This window comes from Marmota flaviventris, chromosome 9 (assembly GCF_047511675.1).
Source record: "Marmota flaviventris isolate mMarFla1 chromosome 9, mMarFla1.hap1, whole genome shotgun sequence".
Taxonomy (NCBI): Eukaryota; Metazoa; Chordata; class Mammalia; order Rodentia; family Sciuridae; genus Marmota; species Marmota flaviventris.
The window spans coordinates 71,549,123-71,569,509 of record NC_092506.1 but is presented as its reverse complement, the minus strand read 5'-3'; the positions used below and the strand labels follow the sequence as shown (position 1 = coordinate 71,569,509).

Here is a 20,387-nt window from a genome sequence, read left to right as displayed (position 1 = left end):
TATGTAAAATTGGTAATAGTACCTGGCATTTAATACAGGCTGTATAAGTGATTGCTATATTAAGATTATCACTCTTAGGGTTTACCACTGTATCTCTAATACCTAGAGCAGTGCCTTGCATATTCTATGTATGCAGTGAGCATTTGATCAGTGAAAAAACACATGCCAGATAATAGACATACAAAAATATTTGAGCCATATCACTTGCCTAGGAGAGAAAAGTAAGAACTCACAGAAATGCTTCCTGCTTCACAGAGAGTTTATGGTCAGCATTGATAACATCAGTTGAGTTCAACTCCCTCTATTTCCAGGGTTCCTATTTTGGGTTACACTGTCAAAGTTTAACTGACACATGGAATTTAGGTAGCAACATGTGGGAAAATAAATAAATAAAATAAAATAGTGCTACCAGGTATTATATGATTAAGGTGAAAATTAAGGTGAATATGCACAGTAGTATCCCCTTCATCTGTAGTTCTGCTTTCTATGAATTCAATTTCCCTAAGTCAACCATGGCCCAAAAGTATTAAATGGAAAAGTCTGGAAATGAGCAATTCAAAAGTTTTAAAGTGCATGCCAATCTGAAGAGTGTGATGAAATCTCAAACTATCCTGGCTGCATCCTAGTTGGGATGTGAATCATACATTTATACAGCATTTTCATGTACTATATGCTACCTGCTTGTTAGGCACATAGTTTATATATTAGTTATGAGATTAGCAATCTTAGTATCAGATTGGTTGTGTTCAAAGAACACTTATTTTACTTAAGAATGATCCTCAATGTCCAAAAGTAGTGATACTGGCAATGTTAATACAGTTTATTGAAATAATGTTCTATTTTATTATTATTGATCTATTGGTATTAATCTCTTATTATGCCTAATTTATAAGTTAAACTGTTTAAAAATTATGTATGTATACAAGAAAATACAGTATATATAGCATTAAATACTATCAGCAGGTTTAGGCATCCACTGAGTTCTTAGAACATATTCCCTTGGATAAGAGGGGACAGAATAGTATACAGGGATCCAATCCAATGTTCTGGACACATTTATTTTAATTTTATGTCATTTCAGCAAAAAGTGACTAAATGATGGCTCCATATAAAAATAGAAGCCAAGTAAGAATAACATATATATTTAGGATACTTTTTGAATATATAGTCTGATTTTCTCAAAGACAAGATCTTTCTGGGGAAATTACATTAATACCAGAAAAATACTTCAGATATCTGCTGTAATATCACTTTCATGAAGTAAGAGGTACCTGTATTCCAGGCTTCTCTGTACAATAAAGAAAAGGTCATTAATGTTAAAGCTAATGGCAATAGAATACATTGAACTTTCTCACCTGTGAAGCCTTGTGTTCTAGCATTAGCACTTTTTCCTTGAAAAATAGACTCATCTTAAATGACAGTTAGATGGGAAATATTTTTAAAGTGAGTCAATACAATGCTGGGGAAACTGTATGGAAATGGGGCCTCATATCATACTGGTATGATGAGGATAAACACATCCATCTTTCAAAGAGTACTTTGGAAGAGTTGTCAAAAACCCTTAATAATATTCATACAATTTGAACCAGCAATTCCAAGTATGTGATTTATTCCAAATGAATCATTAAAGTTGTGTATAAATATAGAAAAAGGGGTTATTATAACATTATTTATAGTGGCAAAAAATTAGAAGCAAACTAAACATGCACTTGTGAGAGTAGTTAAATCATTATTATTGCCATACAATGCCATGCTCTCTGAAACACCACTCATGCTATTGAGTATCAATGTTATGGACAAATAGTCACTCTAGATTTAAAAAAAAAAAAAAACAGGTTCCAGAAGAATGACTGTAATATGGTCAAAGTTACTTAAAGAAATATATCCAATTAGGGAGATTATGATTTTTATTTTCTTTTGTATTTTTTATTCATTTTTTTCAGTTAATAGTTTACTTTTTAATCACAAAAGCTATAACAATAAGAAATACATTTGACCCCTTATTTCTTCTTTCCATGAATACTGTCCTAATTTCTATTATATCATATCCTCATAGAGAAAGGCAGAGGCAATCTTGTTTCATAGCATGAATGACTATACCTTATTTGCTTTTCTAAAGCTTAACCCACCTGTTCTGTCAAAGTATGACATAGATACTGAACTAATCATTGCATTTTAATCTTTAAATAAGATTATAATTCTAAGCCAAGTGTGGTGGTGCATGCCTGTAATCCCAGTGATTCAGGAGGCTGAGACAGAAGAATTGCAAGTTTGGGGCCAGCCTCAGCAACTTAGCGAGGCCCTGTACAGTTTAGCAAGACCCTGTCTCAAAACAAAAAAATTAAAAAGGACTGGGGATGTAGCTTATTGGAAAAGTGCCCCTGGGTTCAATTCCCAATACCTAATAATAATATCATGATACCAGATATCTTCTCTACAGCTGCATAGGTTTAATTCTAATATTGATTTTCCCCCTTTCAGGTAAACAACTACAGTTTAGAAGAAGTGACACATGAAGAAGCAGTAGCAATATTGAAGAACACATCTGATGTAGTTTATCTAAAAGTTGGCAAACCTACCACCATTTATATGACTGATCCTTATGGTCCACCTGATATTACTCACTGTAAGTACTACGCTCAGTATGCTTTTCAAATAGCATGCCAAGTATACAAAACTGAAATTCTACAAAACCATATTAAAAGTGCTCTGTTTGCACCTTCACTATTCTCTAGTTTCTGGAACTACTTCAGAGAGAGTATTTTACATTTCATTCCCACATTGCCTTATAAGACCTCAGCTAGTGTTTGGAAGGTAGAACGCCTTGATGAGTTGCCAGGTCCACCAGTGAGTGTGGTTATATAGTGTAGGGGCAACACATTCCACAAGACTATTTCTCAAGCCCCTCAAGCATAATCATTCTATGCCATAATATTCTCTATATTCTCTCATCCTAATCTGTATAGCAGCAGCATGGAAAAGAGGGCTAGCCAAAAAAAAAAAAAAAATTCTATGCTTCTTCTCAAGGAAGGGGATCTTGTGCTTAGATGGTGAAATCATGATCCTCTGGTGTCATCTTAACTTTGCCTTTGCCTACATTTGTTACATTTCAGGGAATCAAGAGTAAATAGTGACTATGTCAGTAGAAATGGGCTGGAGGAAGGGTTCTAAGGCAGCAACTGACTTCAGATACCGTGCTGGGGTACTCAAAAAATCCTCTGCTACTTAAGGCCCATGTTTTCTCTCATTAATAGGTCAACAGGAAATCATCTAAGGTTCTGTCTTTTGGGACTAAATTTAGGGTCCATTCACTTTTTAGATGTAGATTTGATAGTTTTGTTTTCATAAGTAAGCTTGCTTATGCCAAAATTTTGAGAGTTCATTTGTGAGTCTAGAAACTTGAAATGTCTTCAGGACCTGCCATTAATTAGGATTATAGGCTTAAGGAAGTTGTTCAACTTAAGAGAAATTTAAGGGTTGAATAATTTTGTTACCTGCTCATTACATTAGCTATTACTTTTCTTAATTAAGATTCTAAAATGACTTGCCCCCAAATATATCTTTTAAAAAAAAGCAGGCAATAAACTGAGATTGGCCTTACCTTAAACTAAGAAATAGTCTTAACATTCAGAATTTTTTAAACTATACAAATGAAGATAAATCAATCTATGAGCTACTTTATGGAGGGCTTAAAATAAGGCCAATGTCAAAGAGACAAAAAGGAGGTTTTGTTTGTGAAAAACAAAGCTAACAAATTCAAAAAATACATATTGAGATACTTGATATGTGCAAAATACCTCAAAAGGAAATATGTGGGATGCAGAAGAAATATAATCATGGCCTTCAAGGAGCTTGGTTAGAAGGTAAGCTAATTCGGATACATAAATAGCAGCAATATTTGGCAGAAGTGGAGGGAATATATATTTCAGAGGGGAGGTAAAAATAAATGTCCTTTGGGGACTCAAAGGAGGAAAATATATCATCCATCTTTGGAAGATTAGGAAAATCTTTATCCAGAGGGTAGCATTTGAATTGTAACATGAAAAAATGGTGAGATTTCCACATCTGATGTGGAGTAAGAGGCACAAACTATAGATAGTTGGTGCAGTGGAATAAAAGTATAGTCATAAGGAAGCACAGATTTTGAGGATAACACAATCTGTGTAAGGGGGTATTGAAATGGATCGATTTTGTAAGAATGACAAAGAGAAGAGTTTATACTATATTCAATACAGTACTGGAAATGGGGAATCTTTAAGCAGAAAACAGCATGATCAGAACTGGATTTCAGGTGGGATTACTGAAATAATGTATAAAATGGATTTGAGGAGAGAGTGATGGGCAAGAGACCCAGTCAGGAGGTATCTTCTCAGTTGCTCAAAAAGCAGATGAGTTAAGGAAGAGGAGTATAAAGAAAGGCCAGAGTTCTTGGCTTTCTGGGATGAGAATATAGATGGCATTTGGGTGGTGGGGGGAGTCTTATGAAAGAACTCATTCCTTAGGAGCCTTTTGCTTTTGATGAGTGTATATTAATTATGTGAAAATGTGAGTTCTGCAATTAGAAAGCTAACATTTTTATTTCAATAGAAAATTAATCATCATTCTGAAAATATGTGTGCTAGATCTTCCCTCCAATTCTTCTCTTCACTTAATTATACTAATTGACATTACAATATAATGGTTATTACATCTTTCCATTCCTAAAGGTCACCATGTGCTTGTATATATTAAATGCAAACAAACAGCAACTCTTCATTCTCGGGGGACAAGAAAATCCACAGCACATAGCAACGCCTATTTTTAACATATCTTCTGAAATATAGCATGGAACATTGAATCACCCACATAACAAGTTTCATTTCACTTCTTTTCTCCTCCTCCCCTTAGCTTATTCTCCACCAATGGAAAACCATCTACTCTCTGGCAACAATGGCACATTAGAATACAAAACATCCCTGCCGCCCATCTCTCCAGGAAGGTACTCGCCAATTCCAAAGCACATGCTTGTTGAAGATGACTACACCAGGTCAGACATGCTTGTGGGGTGACTGGGTTTGCTATCATTACCAGGAAGAAATCATATTAGCCTAATATCTGAGCTGTTGCTTTGGGGACTCACTGAAGCTTCTGAGTGCCATTCAAAATAAGTATAGTCTTCCCTCAAGTGCAAAGCTTCAAATACTTGTAAACATGTTTTATTGTTCTCTGGTGGGAAGAAAAACCACGATTAGAGTAATATACACTTCTCTATCACTTTGTGATTTCTTAAGAGTCTCCATACTTGATTTCATTGAACTTTACAGGCATAGTGTAAGATAGGTGTCATTACTTAAGGAGGGAAGATACTGCTGAGGTTACAAAAGAGGGAAATCGCATGCCAATATTATTTACCCATGGAGTTGATTGAGGTCAGAACTGAAACTCTGTTCTTTTGACTCAAAACTCCCACATGCTTGCCACCAATAGCCACTTATAGTTCAGTGGAATTTGGGAATTAATCAACCCTCCCTCTAGTTGCAATAGCTATAGGTTGAAAGGAAAGGAATAAAGTTAACTCCAAATGGTTTTAAATTAACATGCCCTGTTAATTCCAAATGGGAACAGGATTCTAAGAACATGCAACTACATTCTAATCTACATTCTAATCTCCTAAATAAATTCAAATGTATCCAGACCTCCTCTGAAAAAGTCTGGTTTGGAAGCTCACAGAGAAGACCAACATGGTTTACTTAAATGGTCACTGGCAATGATTCTATAAATATTGAATGATGAATTGATGAATGAATGGGTGGATGAATAATTTAAAATGTGTGTTACTTTTTATTTTAAATGTTTTTGTTTCAAAGTAATATTTATATTGTACATGTAGCAAAGGAATAAAAAGATGATTAAGAAACAAGAATCTCTCTCAAACTTCCTCCAGAGGGACCTATCTTGATGAACTCAATGTGACAGCTTGTCAAGCTTGTCATGAACTTCTCATACCTTCCCCATGTCATACAAATACATATAAATACATACTTAGCTATGGTGGAGCTTGGCATTGATTTGGCAAAATAAATTCATATTTTGCACATTGCTCTGCAATTTGACTTTCTCCTTAAATAATACTTTTACCAAAAATGAGAGTAAATATAGATATGTGCCCTTTATTTCTGTATGTTTTTGTGTATAAATAATGAAAGAGATGGATTGTTTTGGTTTTCTCTCCTGCCTGTCTAATTGAAGCCATTCGTCAGCCTTTAAGAAAGTAAAGGAGCCTTCCTGCTGGAGCATGTGCATTCTTTGGTATATCTTTTTAAATGATTAAGCACTTTCCATTTATTTTGCAATATCAGGTTTGCTGAAGTAGCTTGTTATATCTTTAGCCAAGGGATGGGATGTTTTGAAGCTGCAAATGTACATCTGTGGTGTAAATCAAATATAAATTTCTTCCTGTGCTGAAGTGTCTGATCTTTATGCTCTCAATTAAAATGAGGGCTGCAGCAAAGATAATCCTCAAGGCTCTCGGAAAAAAAAAAAAAAGTGTAAATAGAGACACCTTTATCCACTAGAGCAATGATCTATTTGCTTTTACACTATCACTAATATTTGATTTGTTTTTAATTTGAAAATGTCATTTTACCTTAGGACCCATAATAAATTAGCAATTATTAAAGCCTCTTCATAATCTGGGCACTTTGCTAGCTCTTTGACATACAGGATCCATTTAATTCCCCCCCCCCAAAACAGAAAGGCTTTCATTCCTATTTTAGAGGGTAGAAATTGAAGTGCAAAAAGTTTAAAGGAAACTGCTTATGGTCACAGAGTTTTTCAGTAGAACTGAGTTTCCCTAGAAATGTTAAAATCCTGACTAAGAAGAAACATTCTTATTTTCTCCTTAATTTCAAAGTAAAAAACAAATCATAAAACTTTGCTTATCCCAGGAATCTGAGAGTTTTGATGAGCTCTAAAGAAAACTAGAAAACAGGGTTGAGACCTAACTCTATAGCTGGCTAACCATGTGGCCCCGGGGAAATTGCAAGCCTTGGTTTCCTCATCTTTGCAAGGGAATAGCTATTGAATATGTCTTAACAGATTGTTGTCATAATTCAATGAGATTACAAATGCAAAGAACTTAGTGTCTGACACATAATAAATACTCAATGAATGCTATCTATTTACAGAAACTGTACTTTGTATTATTCCTAATCTACTTTGGATGTCACAAGGAATGTTCTGGAAAGAGAATGAACTTTTCTTCTACAGTGACCATGCCTCAGTGTCTTCCTTCCTCTGATTCCTTTTCTGTTCCCTTGCAAGACTGACTTACTAATAACTCTTCACAACATCTTCATGATTGTTGCCTTGCTTGTAAAGTAAATCAGATCAGTTCACATACATACACTCCCCCACCACTCCCACCATTGCTGGTGTCTTCTCATTTGTACCCTGTGCTCTAAGCATTACCATAGGATTCAGAGGTATTTGCTCTGAAGCAGATTCACTGCCTCATTCATTAATATTAATTGAATATTTCCTACTAGACTGTTGATATTTCACTAGAAATGAAAAATTGATTAAGAAGTAGCATCTAAGAACTATTATATTGGGAAAAATATGTACAAACCAATGGATTCCCCAATGCCTGTTTCCTAATTATGCAAACTCAACTCCTCCAGAAAGTTTTCCACAAAGCTTAATTTATTAATTGTTTCAAAATCTTGAGATTATGGTTTCTGGTGTCAAAATGACTTTTTTTTTTTTTTTGTAAAAGAATCATGGTAGTCAAAAGTAGTTATTTATTATGTCCTTACCTAGAAAATGAAAGTTAACAACTTTGTCTCAGTCCTCTTTGTAAATGTCAAAGATCTTTTAGATAACATTAAAAATCTGGGAATTATTAACACAAACAAACTAAACTAGATCACTTCCATGAAATGCTCTATGTAGCCCTAGCAGAGCTCTCTACCACCATAGGAAGCACGTAGGAAATATTTATAAATGAGTTTGAATTTTACACAGAAGCCACAGGAATGGCCTATGGCATCAAAGGAAATTTTAAAGAAGAAATAAACTCTTGAGTTTGAACTTTGAAATGTATAGGTATTGGTCAGAGTTAGGAGATCAGAAAGGATATTTTACTAGGGAAATGGTTTGTGCAAAAGTTCTCTCTCTCTCTCTCTCTCTCTCTCTCTGTGTGTGTGTGTGTTTGTGTGTGTGGGTATATATATTTATACATATATATACCTATATTATCTATATGATATTCTTATCATATACATAATATAGATAACATAAAATATAAATTGTCCTATATTATTTATATGATATTCTTGATTTTTACTAATAGCAAAAATGCCTAAAGACATTAAGAAATTGCCTCATATCATACAGCATATAGAAATAAAATTAGAATCATGATCAGTCTTTGAAGGTATCATCCCCCCATTCCTACCCCTCATTTTAATAGCCTCTTTTCATGGAAAAATGGTAGATAAATTAACTAGGTTCGTCATCCTGTCTCTCCTCCTTATTACCTACATGACTGAACAAATCACTTAATCTCTTCAAGTCATGGTTTTCTCATCTGTAGATTTGGGATAAAGGATCTTCTAATTTCCTTTGGGAATTATAAGGTTTTAATATGATAGTATGTATGAATATTCCTAGTGGTATTGACAACTGGTTTTTATCTTCTTGAAAACAACAATGCCAAGGTGGTTTTTGGCACAGAAACTATAGACTTTTCAAAGTTGGAAGAGCCATAAATAAATATGAAGTCTAATCACCATTTGATGGGCAAGGAACTCAAGGACCAGAATGATTTGTAAGTTTTTCATAGGCCCATATTTATAAATATTAATAGATTCATATTTAGTACCAGCTTTGAACACCCAGTCCAGCCCTCCTTCTGTTTCTTTAAAGTGATGTTCATTGTTTATCTTATTTACTTTGGGCCTGGGAAAAAAAAGTAACTATTTCAAAAAACGCAATCAATCAATCAAGAGTCACCTGTGAATAAAGTCTGCTTTGCATATTACCTACAACTGTAGATTCCACTTCTACATAGCCAGTTCTTCCCTGGTTCTCAGAAAAAATGCAAGCCACACATCCTTATCATCTGACTTAATAGTCTTAAGATACCCATACAAACTATTAGTACTAAAATGGAAATAGAAAAAAAAATAAAAGAGGATGCAAAGTAAAACTACTCTTTCAAGATGTAGGCACTTAATTTTCAAGTTCTGGGTGCAGTAAAGGTTGTTATGAAAATCAGGGACCTAAATACACCTATAAGAGACAAAATCTAACTTTAGAAACCAGTATTAGATGCCTAGTCCTAAATTTATCCAGGTATCTTTCTGATTGTCTCCACATAGTGTTCCCTCACATAGTTTGGCTGATCCAAAAGCATAATCTAAACAAAGTCGTAATAAAGAATTCTTGTCTATAGAATCTTTCAAGAACAAATCCAAATTATAATTCAATCCTCACCAGTTGAATACATTATTTACTTAACAGGTATGATCCCATTGGGGTAGAGTTCACCTCCATTCTTCTCCCTGAATAACAAAACACTAGCTGACTCCTTATGCCATCTGATACATAGTAAAGTTGTCTTTTCTCTTTTGTTGACTCCTTCTTTTATTTATTCAAATGGATCTTCATTTCTACTATGTGTCAAGCATGGTTATTAGCAACAAAATCATAATGATGAACAAACAATAAAAGTTCCCTGCCCTCACAGAATTTACATTTAACTATATTTAATAAGTGATATATAGATAAATACATTATGTTTGGACAATGCTAAGTGCTATAAAGAAAACAAAGCAGGAGCATGATATAGGTAGAGAGAACATGAGGTAGGATATGCTAGGAGCATCTCTCTGAGGAGATAGCATTTGAACTGGGACATGAATAAAGAGAAGAATATAGTGATGTGAAGATTAGAGTAAAAAAATTCCAAGAAGAAGGAATAGTAAGGCCAAGTCACTGAGTCAGTAATAAATGTAATATGTTTCAGGAACATACAGAAGCTCATCTTGGCTATAAAGAGATAGTTAACAGAAACGTAGAAAATTAAGTTGGAAAATGAGACAGGACTCAAATGATATAGGACTTCGAAGGTAATGAAGAAGTGTAGATTTACTATAAAGTGTACTGAGAATCCATTAAAGGGTACTAACCAGAAACATTAAATCATTTGATTTATATTTTAAAAAAATACCTGGCTGTTGTGTGGAAAAGTGGAAGTGCCCCTGAAGAAATGAGAGAGGAAATCATGGCAGCTGGAACAGGAGGAGGAGCCATGGGAGAGCAGAAGAGAGGATGGGTCTGGGCTGCGTTGAGCCACACTGCTGGCCCATGTCCTATGTGAAGAGCAGCTATTACCCAACTATTGTACTACTTATTGTTTCAACACTCTTCGTCACCCATGAAGTTACCTTTCAGGAACAACATAAATATTTTCCATTTTTCCCCAGTATTTGCCATTGTTGTTTTTTGTTTGTTTGTTTGTTTGTTTGTTTGTTTAGTTATTTCTGAGTGTTTAACTTTGTGGATTAGAACTAGTTAGAGGCAAGACCACTGTTTCTCAAATGTTTCTACCCAAATGCCTTCAGGCTGTGGAAAATGAACTTATTCTTCTTAGGATCAGAAGAAAAGGGGAGCTTTCTGCCCAAGCAGAAAAAAATAAAAAATTTTACGTGTTCTCTCAAAAGCTTATAGAATACCTTTCTTTGTTTTTTCTTTAATGCACAAATACTTTGATTGCCAATTAAATTATTTTTATCCAAGATCTTAATGGGAAATAGTTTCCGGCATTTGCCAAAACACCAAGGTACATGTGAGTACCCAAGTTTCAGAAGCACTGAGCTAAATTGCACAAGTTTATTAATTACTAATTTTTACAGAAACAGTCCCTTAATAATAGCACAAGGTTTATGTTGTCCATAAGAAACAAGCTCTCAAAGAATCACTTTCTGTCAGACTAAAGTGTGAGCATGTTCTAGCCTCTCTTCTTTTTCCCTTATATTTAGTGATTTAAACCATTTCTGGATAAACTGGACATACCTTCTTACATAGTAAAGGCATCCTTTTCCACACACTTTCAACCAGGTACAGTGGGAAAGAGCTGCAGGTACCCTAAGCAAACAACTGGGTCCATGTAAAATTGATCAGGAAAGCAGAGTAATTGGGTACCTTGGTCTTGGAGGTACCCTGCTCAGTTTTGACTCCATCCTTGACCACTCTCTAACAGGCTGACCTTGGACAAGTTGTTGTAATTTCCCTTTGCCTCAATTTTCTCATTTATAAGAGGAACAGAATAATACTTTATGCCCATTGGTTTATTGTGACAATAAGCTGTGCTAATACATATGAAGTACTTAGAGACAAGTCAGCACTTGAGAAGTATTAGTTATTAATACTATTAAAAACAAGGATTTTAAGATGAACAGTTCCACAAATAAAATCTTCTTGGCAACATTTTACAATTATTTATTAAAATGTGGTAAAAAATATTATGCTACTGCTGAAACATGTTATAATCTACATATAAACTTTCTCAACTCATTATCTTGCAGAACTAATTATCTTGGAAAACATATGAGAGAACATTTTATTACAAAATACCATATAATCTGAAAGCTTTATTGAAATTCTTTATTTTTATCATCTCAATGTATATCTAGTACACCTGAAATGAAAATCTAATATAAGATTCAGTGGAAGAAAATGTGGTATTAACCAGTCTGTAAGACTGATCTCTGGCTAAATACAATTGTCCTCTATATTTGTCGATTTTGCCCTTGTTTTTTCCTCCGTAGTAACTCTCAATAACTAACATCAAATCTCAAACCAACTCTCAAATCTTTTGAAAGGTTTTCCTTTCAAAAATTCTGCAAAACATGACATCAGGCTCCTCACAGTCTTTATAAAGAATTTATTAAAAAACTTAACCAAATTAAGCATACACAAACACATGTCTCTGAGCTATCTGCTTTGCTGAGTATTGCATGCCTGATTTCTCCAATATGGAGCCTGATAGTATAAGTATAATGTCTCCTCTGAAGCAAAGTATCATAATGGGAAGGAGGAGTGGGGTAAAATTAGTGAGACAGATGGAGAACAGACCATCAAGTGAAAGCCTCAAGGGGAGTTTTGTCTTTATTGATGATGGTTCCACATAACCATTTAGGTTTACTTACATAAGCCATGAACCATAATTGATAGAGCTAGCCTGTTAGAAGTAGAGAGAGTATGTTAATGGGGAAGTTGAGAAATCTTAATTAAAGAGGGATATCCAAATATGCAGCAGAAACATATTAAGCTGTTGTTTGATGACAGGGAAATGAATTTAATGTTAACAAAATTGAAACAGTAATGGGAATTTTAAGATTGTTTTTATAGATATTTATCATTTCCTATGTATCTCATGAATTAGCCAGACATAAGCATGCAACATTCTGCCTATAATTTTATGGAAAATGGTGGTTATTGCCCATCTATAGCTATTGTTGCTATAGATGTAAAACTCAAGAGTTATTGAATCAGTGCTACATTACTTTTAATAAAATTAGTTTGTCCTTTCCCTTCCAGAATGACTGGGAAAAAAAAGAAAGAAAAAAAAAAGGCATGATGACTGTGGAGGACTTTGATGTGACAAATATAGAAGCAATCAACCCCTGGTTAATCCTTGTCTCTTACATTGCAAGTTAGTTGCTATCAATAACACAAAATGCAGCTTATTTCTGGCCTTTATCAGTGTGAACTGAAGCAGGGTATATAATATGATTCAAGGAAAGTAGACAAAGTCTCTTCCTCTAGGAGTTTGCTTTCACATCTATATATCACTAAAATAATAAATTGACAGAAGATAAGAAAGCAGCTGATTCCTAATTGTCCACATGCAGGTGTGTACTTTGATAGTTGTCTGTGACAGCATTGTAATCCCTGAGTGACTTCCTGCCATCTCCTGTATCATTAGCTGCTGTGAGTGAGATTACTATATTAATATTAATAATTGCACTAACAAAATATAAGAAAACCAGGGACTGCAATCATTCCATTTCAAAGACTTACATTCTTACTTTATTATAGATTTAAAAATTTCATAGGTTTTGTATTGCACCATTCATTCACTTTTTGCTTCTAGGTAATTTCATTAATATAGATAATGGAACAAACTGTTTCCAAGTAAAAAACATTTTTAACATATTGCTTTCATGTATTTTCCCTAGACATCCATTTTAATCTTTATCTCTACACCCATTTTCTTTTTACTACCTATAAATCTACCTTGTAAGCCCTCTGTTGTATTTTTATCTTATTATTATTTCTAATTATAAAATAAAATGTATTTATAAAAAAATTATAAAATGCACAAAAACAAAACAAAAATCAAAATAAGCACCCTCACCAAAGAAGGATAATTATTATTAGTATTTGGTGAATTTTCTTTGAGTTATTTTCTAGATATGCACATTTATTTATAATATTTGAACCATATTATATACAGTGAGGTTGAGCTTTTTGTTTTTTTTTTTTTTTTTTTTTTTCCCTTTTGGGTTTTTTCTTTTTAACTTTAATAATATATCTTGAGAATTTTCTGACATCCTTTGTCTTTAAAATTATTTTAGTAGCTATATAATGATCTTTTATATATCGATGAACCATAATTTACTTAGCCATGTTCATTTTGTTGCACATTTAGATTTTTAAGGATTTCTTTTTTAATCAAGGTAATTTTTGTACATTCTTTCTAATCCATTTATTGATTATGTTTCTTAAAGATAAATGCCCAGATCCCCACTGACTAATCAGTACATTTAATATAGGTCCACAAGCAAACTCTTGAGGGCTGTCCTCCCCTCTGTTTCATAGTAAATGAGAGCTCTGTCCACTAGCTCAGGCCTCATTCCCTGAGTCAGCCTTCCCTCTCATTTTCCTTTCACATCCCATTCCAAATCCACCAACAGATTCTGTAGGCTTTCACAATACATCCACTAGGTTCTTGCTTCTCTACTCCCAGCATAATAGTTTAAGCCACAACACTTGTTGCTCGATTATTTTAATAGCCTCCCACAGTTTCCTTGTTTCTAAATTTGCCACTCATGCCACACTATACCTTACTGTTTAAAATAGTGAATCAGATCATGTCTCCAGAAGTAAAATCTCAAGTCCTTACGTATAAATCCCTCCATGATCTGGCTCCAGCTGACCACTCTTTTGCTGTTCAGCTTCCTTGTTTCCTGACAACAGCAGAGACCCTCTCCATTCCTTCTGCTTGTAGCAGAGTAGGTACCTAGAGCATAATTAATAATCAGTAAATATACATGTACTGAATATAATGAAATTATATGAACATTTGCACAACTTTTGGTATTGCGAATAGATTGGTTTCTGGAATTTTGACTGATTACTCTTGATATTCCATCTCATTTAAATGCTTACTTAACTCTTTTGTGTTTAATTCCTTTTTTCCTCCTTTTCTCTCCATTTCTGACCATTTATTTTATTAATCTTTCATTTCATCCATCCATACAGTATTTCAACTTCCATTTTTTATTTATTCAACAAATATTTCCCAGTGTTTGGTATTCTCAGAGAGACAGGGAAGTAGAGAATATAAAGAGAGAGATGAGTTAACCAAGAAATATAGTAGAGATGATACATGCTGTGTTGGGGTCAGTACCAAAAACTATAGGGAGTTTGGAAAAGGCATCTAGACCAGCCTGGGGTGGATCAGGGACACTTTTTTAGAGAGGTGACTGAGATTAGAAAGAACAATAAGAATTAGCCAGTAAAACTGGGCCCAGGAGGAACGGGGAATCAGCAGTGTAAATCATACACAAGAATACTTAGAGGTTGGAGTTGTGGCTCAGTGGTAGAATGCTCGCCTAGCACGCACAAGGCACCGGGTTTGATCCTCAGCACCACATAAATGTAAAATAAAGATATTGTATCCACCTAAAGCTTAAGAATAAATATATTTTTTTAAAAAAAGAATACTTAGAGGTTCTTCTCATTCTCCTCTGGCCCCAGCCATGAACTTGTATTTTTCACAAGCAATATTCAGGATCAGCACATCCCAAGTTTCTGTGTATATTATTCAAATACTTTGTAGAATTTGTAAGAATCATGGTAAAAACTAATATTTTTATAGCACCTTACATTCTACAAGATGTCTTTATATTTTAACTTGCATAATAATTCCACAGAACAGTTATAATCATCCCCTTTGTGTTACACACAAGGTAATGCTAACTAAGCCAGGGCTCACTCTAATACTTAATGATGAAAATTAGAAGAGATTAGACATGATGTACAACATACTGGACATATGTAATTATAAGAGGTAAGTAGATTAGGTCAAATATCTGGGGAGTAGTCTTTAAATTACAGTTTATTAAAATCATGATAATATGCCTTGATTCTTCATCAAGGTCCATTATTGAAGGTCCTACCCATAATCCTATGTAATTTTTTGTATTTCCAGTGTTACCACTCAAATATTTACTTCTTTGGAGGAAGCAAGATAAATAGAAGGAGGCAGCATGACTTTTGGGGCTGGGTAGACTAAGGCTCAACAGTCAATAGGGAAATCTGGAGGCGTTGGTCAAAAGGTATAAGGTCCAGTTATATGATATGATCTAATGTACAGCATGGTGACTGTAGTTAGTAATACTATGCTGTATACTTAAAATTTACTAAAACTTAAAAGACTGCAGTAAATGACTATCTGATCTCAGCTGTATAATCCTTCTGCTGCTTCATCCATAATGAAGGATAATAACAGTTCGTAGGATGGTGTTGAAGAATACAGATACAATAAGGAAAGCAAGTAATTGCTACTCAACATTTGTTAAATTGCTTCCTCCTTTCCTTATGGGGAAACAATTTTTATCTTTTATTATTGATAATCTAAAAAGACGTTTTCAAAAAAAAAAGGGAGAGATCAAGAGAATGGGGGATGGATCATTAGGTCTAAAACCTATTTGTAGAATTATCACATGCAATATATTTATTAAATCTTAAAGAACACAGAGGAGGAAAACAATATTTTGTGAGACTCATTTGGTGCCTGATGTCTTTCATATATTCGCATATTTAATCTGCAGTCTCAGTTTACGGATTTGAAAATGTTTTCAATCCATTAAAGAAAAAGAATGCTATATTCTCTCTTCTAAATTATTTCTAATCGACATTGAGAATATGTAGGCAACAATATTAGAAAAAAATATGAAAATACATTTTGAGCTAATGTTAATAATTGTTACTATTTATTGAATTTCCACTATGTGTCAATCTATGCTAAGCATTTTTCGTAAAGTATCTTATTTAGCCTTTAAGATAAATATTGTTATTCTCATTTTTGCATAAGGAAGCAGAAGCAAGAGATTTTAATAATAATAATGATAAATACTTGTATAATGTAACTCTGTACTAGACACTCTTTATATAGAAACTAATTAACTGATTATTAACCTATGAGATAAATCCTGTTTTATCCTCATTTTGTAGATTTTGATAGATGAAAAGCTGAGGCAGAGAGCTGTTAAGTACTTGCTCACATAATCAGTAGTTAGCAAAGCCGGGGTCTAAACACAGGCAGTCGGGCTCCATAAACCACCTCCTTGACCATGATATTAAAGGTCATGTACTTGGTACATAGCAGAGGATTAAGATTCAAACTAACTGCAGAGTCTGACTCTTTTTGTTGTATCACTTAGGTAGCACTGTTAGCTTTAAGATTTTTTAAATCTTCTCTATGCTTCAAGTTGTTGTTGTCATTGTTGTTGTTGTCATCCTTGTTGTTTAATCTGATTGTCTCCTCCCCAAAACACTTAGAACTTGTTCAAGGGAAGCAAGCAGCTTTGGTGCAATGCCAAGTCAGGGTCATTCTAGAGTGCATGACAAAGAAAAATTTGCCTTTCTAAGCAGGGTATGCCAAGCAGGATCAACACAATGGCAGAGGCAGAGTTTTCTCAGACATCCTATGGCTGCTTTAATGAACATTTTACTAAAAGAACTTAACTGTGCCTGTGAATGTATTTCTTTGTGTGTCAACATTTAAATATCAACTCTCAGATTTTTTTTTTAAATTGGGTTGACCTTGAAGTACAACCATGTGAGTTCTTTCTCTTGTAGACTACTTCCTAATAGAAATTCTGTCAATTGATCTATTGGAGCCTGATATTTTGTTTTATGTTTTGTTTTGCTCTAATCTTTTAAAACTATCATTTACCATCTTTGGACAGGGAATGGAGGCAAAATGAAACAGGTAAAGATTTCAAAGCCAATTATATGAGACCTGGTTCTGAATTTATAGTAGTACTAATAACCCCTTTTTGCTATCTAGTATGGCACAAGTAGATACTTTCCTATTTCTTTTTTTAATTCCTATGACACCATACAATGGACAGAGAAATGTTACGTCTGTTTTATAGACTGGGAATCCAAGATGACATATATTTATGATAGCCCTACAACAATTAGAAAGTGAGTGGTAAATTTAGAACCTGGCATCCAGAAACAGGAGAGCACCTTGGATAAGAGCATAGATTTTAGGGTTAAGGAAAAATAACCTCTGAGTTCACTAATTGACCTTGAAAGAGTTATATAATTTCTCTGTGCCTCAGCTTCTTCATGCATACAAATACCATGGGTTATTATTAGGATTAAATGAGTTTGTCACGGTGAGTTTGCAATAAATCACTGAGTTGATCTTAAAGCAGGAGATGGAACACTTATTTACCAGCTGGCAGTCTGGATTCACCAGTTGGTGGGCAAACTACAAGTTACCCTTCGACCCCCTCTAAGGGTTAGAGTACACCTTTATAGTCCAAACACACATTATTTGTAAGTGGTTGTGGCTATGATTCAAAATCATAAACAAACATCATGAACCTAAAATCATAAGCAGAAGGGGAAATGGGTCAAAATGACCCTAGTTGAGTAAAAGTTAAAGAATAGTTACTAACATCTAGACAAACATTCTCTGACAGAGTACACTGTCCAAGAAAAATGGGAACCAAAAATAGAACAATTTTACATTATATAAGAAAAACAGAAAAATTTGCTTTTCTAAGCAGGGTATGCCAAGCAGGATCAACACAATGGCAGAGGCAGAGTTTTCTCATGGGAGAAGCATTCCTTATATGACATGGAGTCACAGGGTAAAAGGGAGTCTGTTTGGTCATTGCCCTATAGTCTGGCCCATGAAAAGTTAATCCATATAAACAGATCTGTTGTTGAAATGAGCTACACTGAGTGTAGACATTCTTCTCACTATTATTATTAGCCTTTTCTTGTCATGAAATAAACCAGTGATCCTAGTTTGGCTGCAGCTGTGATGATAGCAAAGTTGGCTGGGGGTGGTAGAGGAAGGTCAAAAAGTGGGTGCAGGGGAACTGTGTTTCCAGCTGGCCTAGCAAAAACACAGCATTTCACTATTTCCCTGACTTTAAGGACAGGTTTTGTGAAATCTATATAGATTTAGTGACATTTCAATGTCTTTTTAAAATGTATATCAATCCTAATTCAGAAGAACCTACTGAAAACTAGGCGTAATTATCAGTTATATAAAAAAATTCTATGAGTTAAAAAAATTGGTTTTCATTTACAAAACTCTAAAATTAAGCCAGGCACAGTAGTGCACACCTATAATCCCAGCATCTTGGGAGACTGAGGCAGGAGGATCATGACTTCAAAGTCAGCCTCAGCAAGCAACTCAGTGAGACCCTGTCTCTAAATAAAATACAAACTAGGGCTGGGGATGTGGCTCAGTGGTCGAGTGCCCCTGAGTTCAATCCCCAGTACCCTCTTCCATAAACCAAACCTCTAAAATTAAAAATTCTAGAATGTTAAGCAAGCACAAATATGTGCCTTCCCTAAATATGTAGATTTACTATGCAGACATCATGACATTTTTAAATAAATGCAGAGTTTATTTTGAATACCTTCATGCAAAGCATAGAAATTAAGTTCATACATAGCAACACATCTGTACCTAATGATGTCTTCCAGTTTCTAAGAGTAGTAGTATTAATTCTACAGCATCATTGCATATTATTAGATTCAACTATGTATGATTGGACAATACTTTACATATATCCAAAACCATACAATGCTGAGAGTAGCTCAAATGAGATTGTGCTGGATTTAAATTTGTGAGAACAAAGTAAGAGAAACAAGAATGAAGAAACAACCTACAGAATGGGAAAAAATCTTTGCCAGCTACTCCTATGGCAGATGATTAATATCCAGGATATATAAAGAACTCAAAAAATTTAACACCAAAAACCCCTATCAATAAATGGGTAAATGAACCAATTAGACACTTATCAAAAGAAACATTAAGTGTTCAATAACTGCATGGAAAAACTGTTCAGCATCACTAGCCATCAGGGAAATGCAAATCAAAACTACACCAAATTTCTATCTCACCCCATTCAGAAGGGCCATCATCAAAATTACAAATAACAATAAATGACAGCAAGGTTGGGGAAAGAACCAGTATAACTGTAGTGAGAATGTAAATTAGTTTAGCTACTGTAGAAATCAGTATGAAGGTTGCTCAGAAGACTAAAAATAGAATGACTATATGACTCAGCTGTACCTCTTCTTCCTATATACCCAAAGGAATTAAAATTGATGCAGTATAAGATACCTGCAGACCCTTGTTTATTTCAGCATAATTCATACTAGCCAAGGTATAATTCTAGCTGCCCATCAACAAATGAATGGACAAAGAAAATGTATGTGGGGGTGTGGGGTATTATGCCCTCATAATGAAAAATAAAATAAAATTATGTCACTTGTAGGAAAATGGATGGAACTTGAGATCATCATGTTAAGTGAAATAAGGCAGACTCAGTACCATATGTTTTCTCTCATGGGGAATCTAGGAAAAAAATGAAAATGATATGCAAGTAGAAGGGAGACTTAGAAAAGAGAAGATCAGGAGTAGAGGGTAGAAAGGGGTAAGGGGGATTCTTGCCAATGACCCACGCTGATGAGATGAACTGGGTTTAAAAGAGGTGGCTGAAACATTAAACTAAGAAAGCAGTGAGAAATCACGCAACACAGACAAGTTTTTCAGATTGAGAGCTGGATTGCTCTGCGACCTTAAAGGTCAGCTTCCACTTTGGAAAGGGCGCTGGAAGAGAGAGTGTGCACCCAGAATCTCTTTATGTTTATAGGAGGACTCACAAAGGAATTTCGATAGAAGGTTCTTCACCAAATAAGGCAGGGGATAAGGTTTCAAGGTTGGAGGCTTGCTTCGTGATGTCTTGTGGTCAGCAGATTGACTGACATCCCCGCAAGTCACACCCATCTCATGTGCTGTATGGGATCACAGACAGAGCTAAAGGGAAGACACACTTGCATGGCACAACCAA

The 20,387-nt window shown here is 34.5% G+C and overlaps 1 protein-coding gene across 11 annotated transcripts in view; it reads left to right on the top strand.

Annotated features, from left to right (window-relative positions):
* Nucleotides 1-20,387, top strand: part of Dlg2 (discs large MAGUK scaffold protein 2) — a 2,015,095-nt gene that overhangs the window by 1,528,724 nt on the left and 465,984 nt on the right. For all 11 annotated transcript variants that reach the window (XM_071616557.1, XM_027942606.2, XM_034636731.2 and 8 more), the window contains 2 exons: nt 2,482-2,626; nt 4,888-5,026. In XM_071616557.1, the coding sequence (XP_071472658.1) occupies nt 2,482-2,626; nt 4,888-5,026 (284 nt within the window). The remainder of the gene's footprint in view (nt 1-2,481; nt 2,627-4,887; nt 5,027-20,387) is intronic.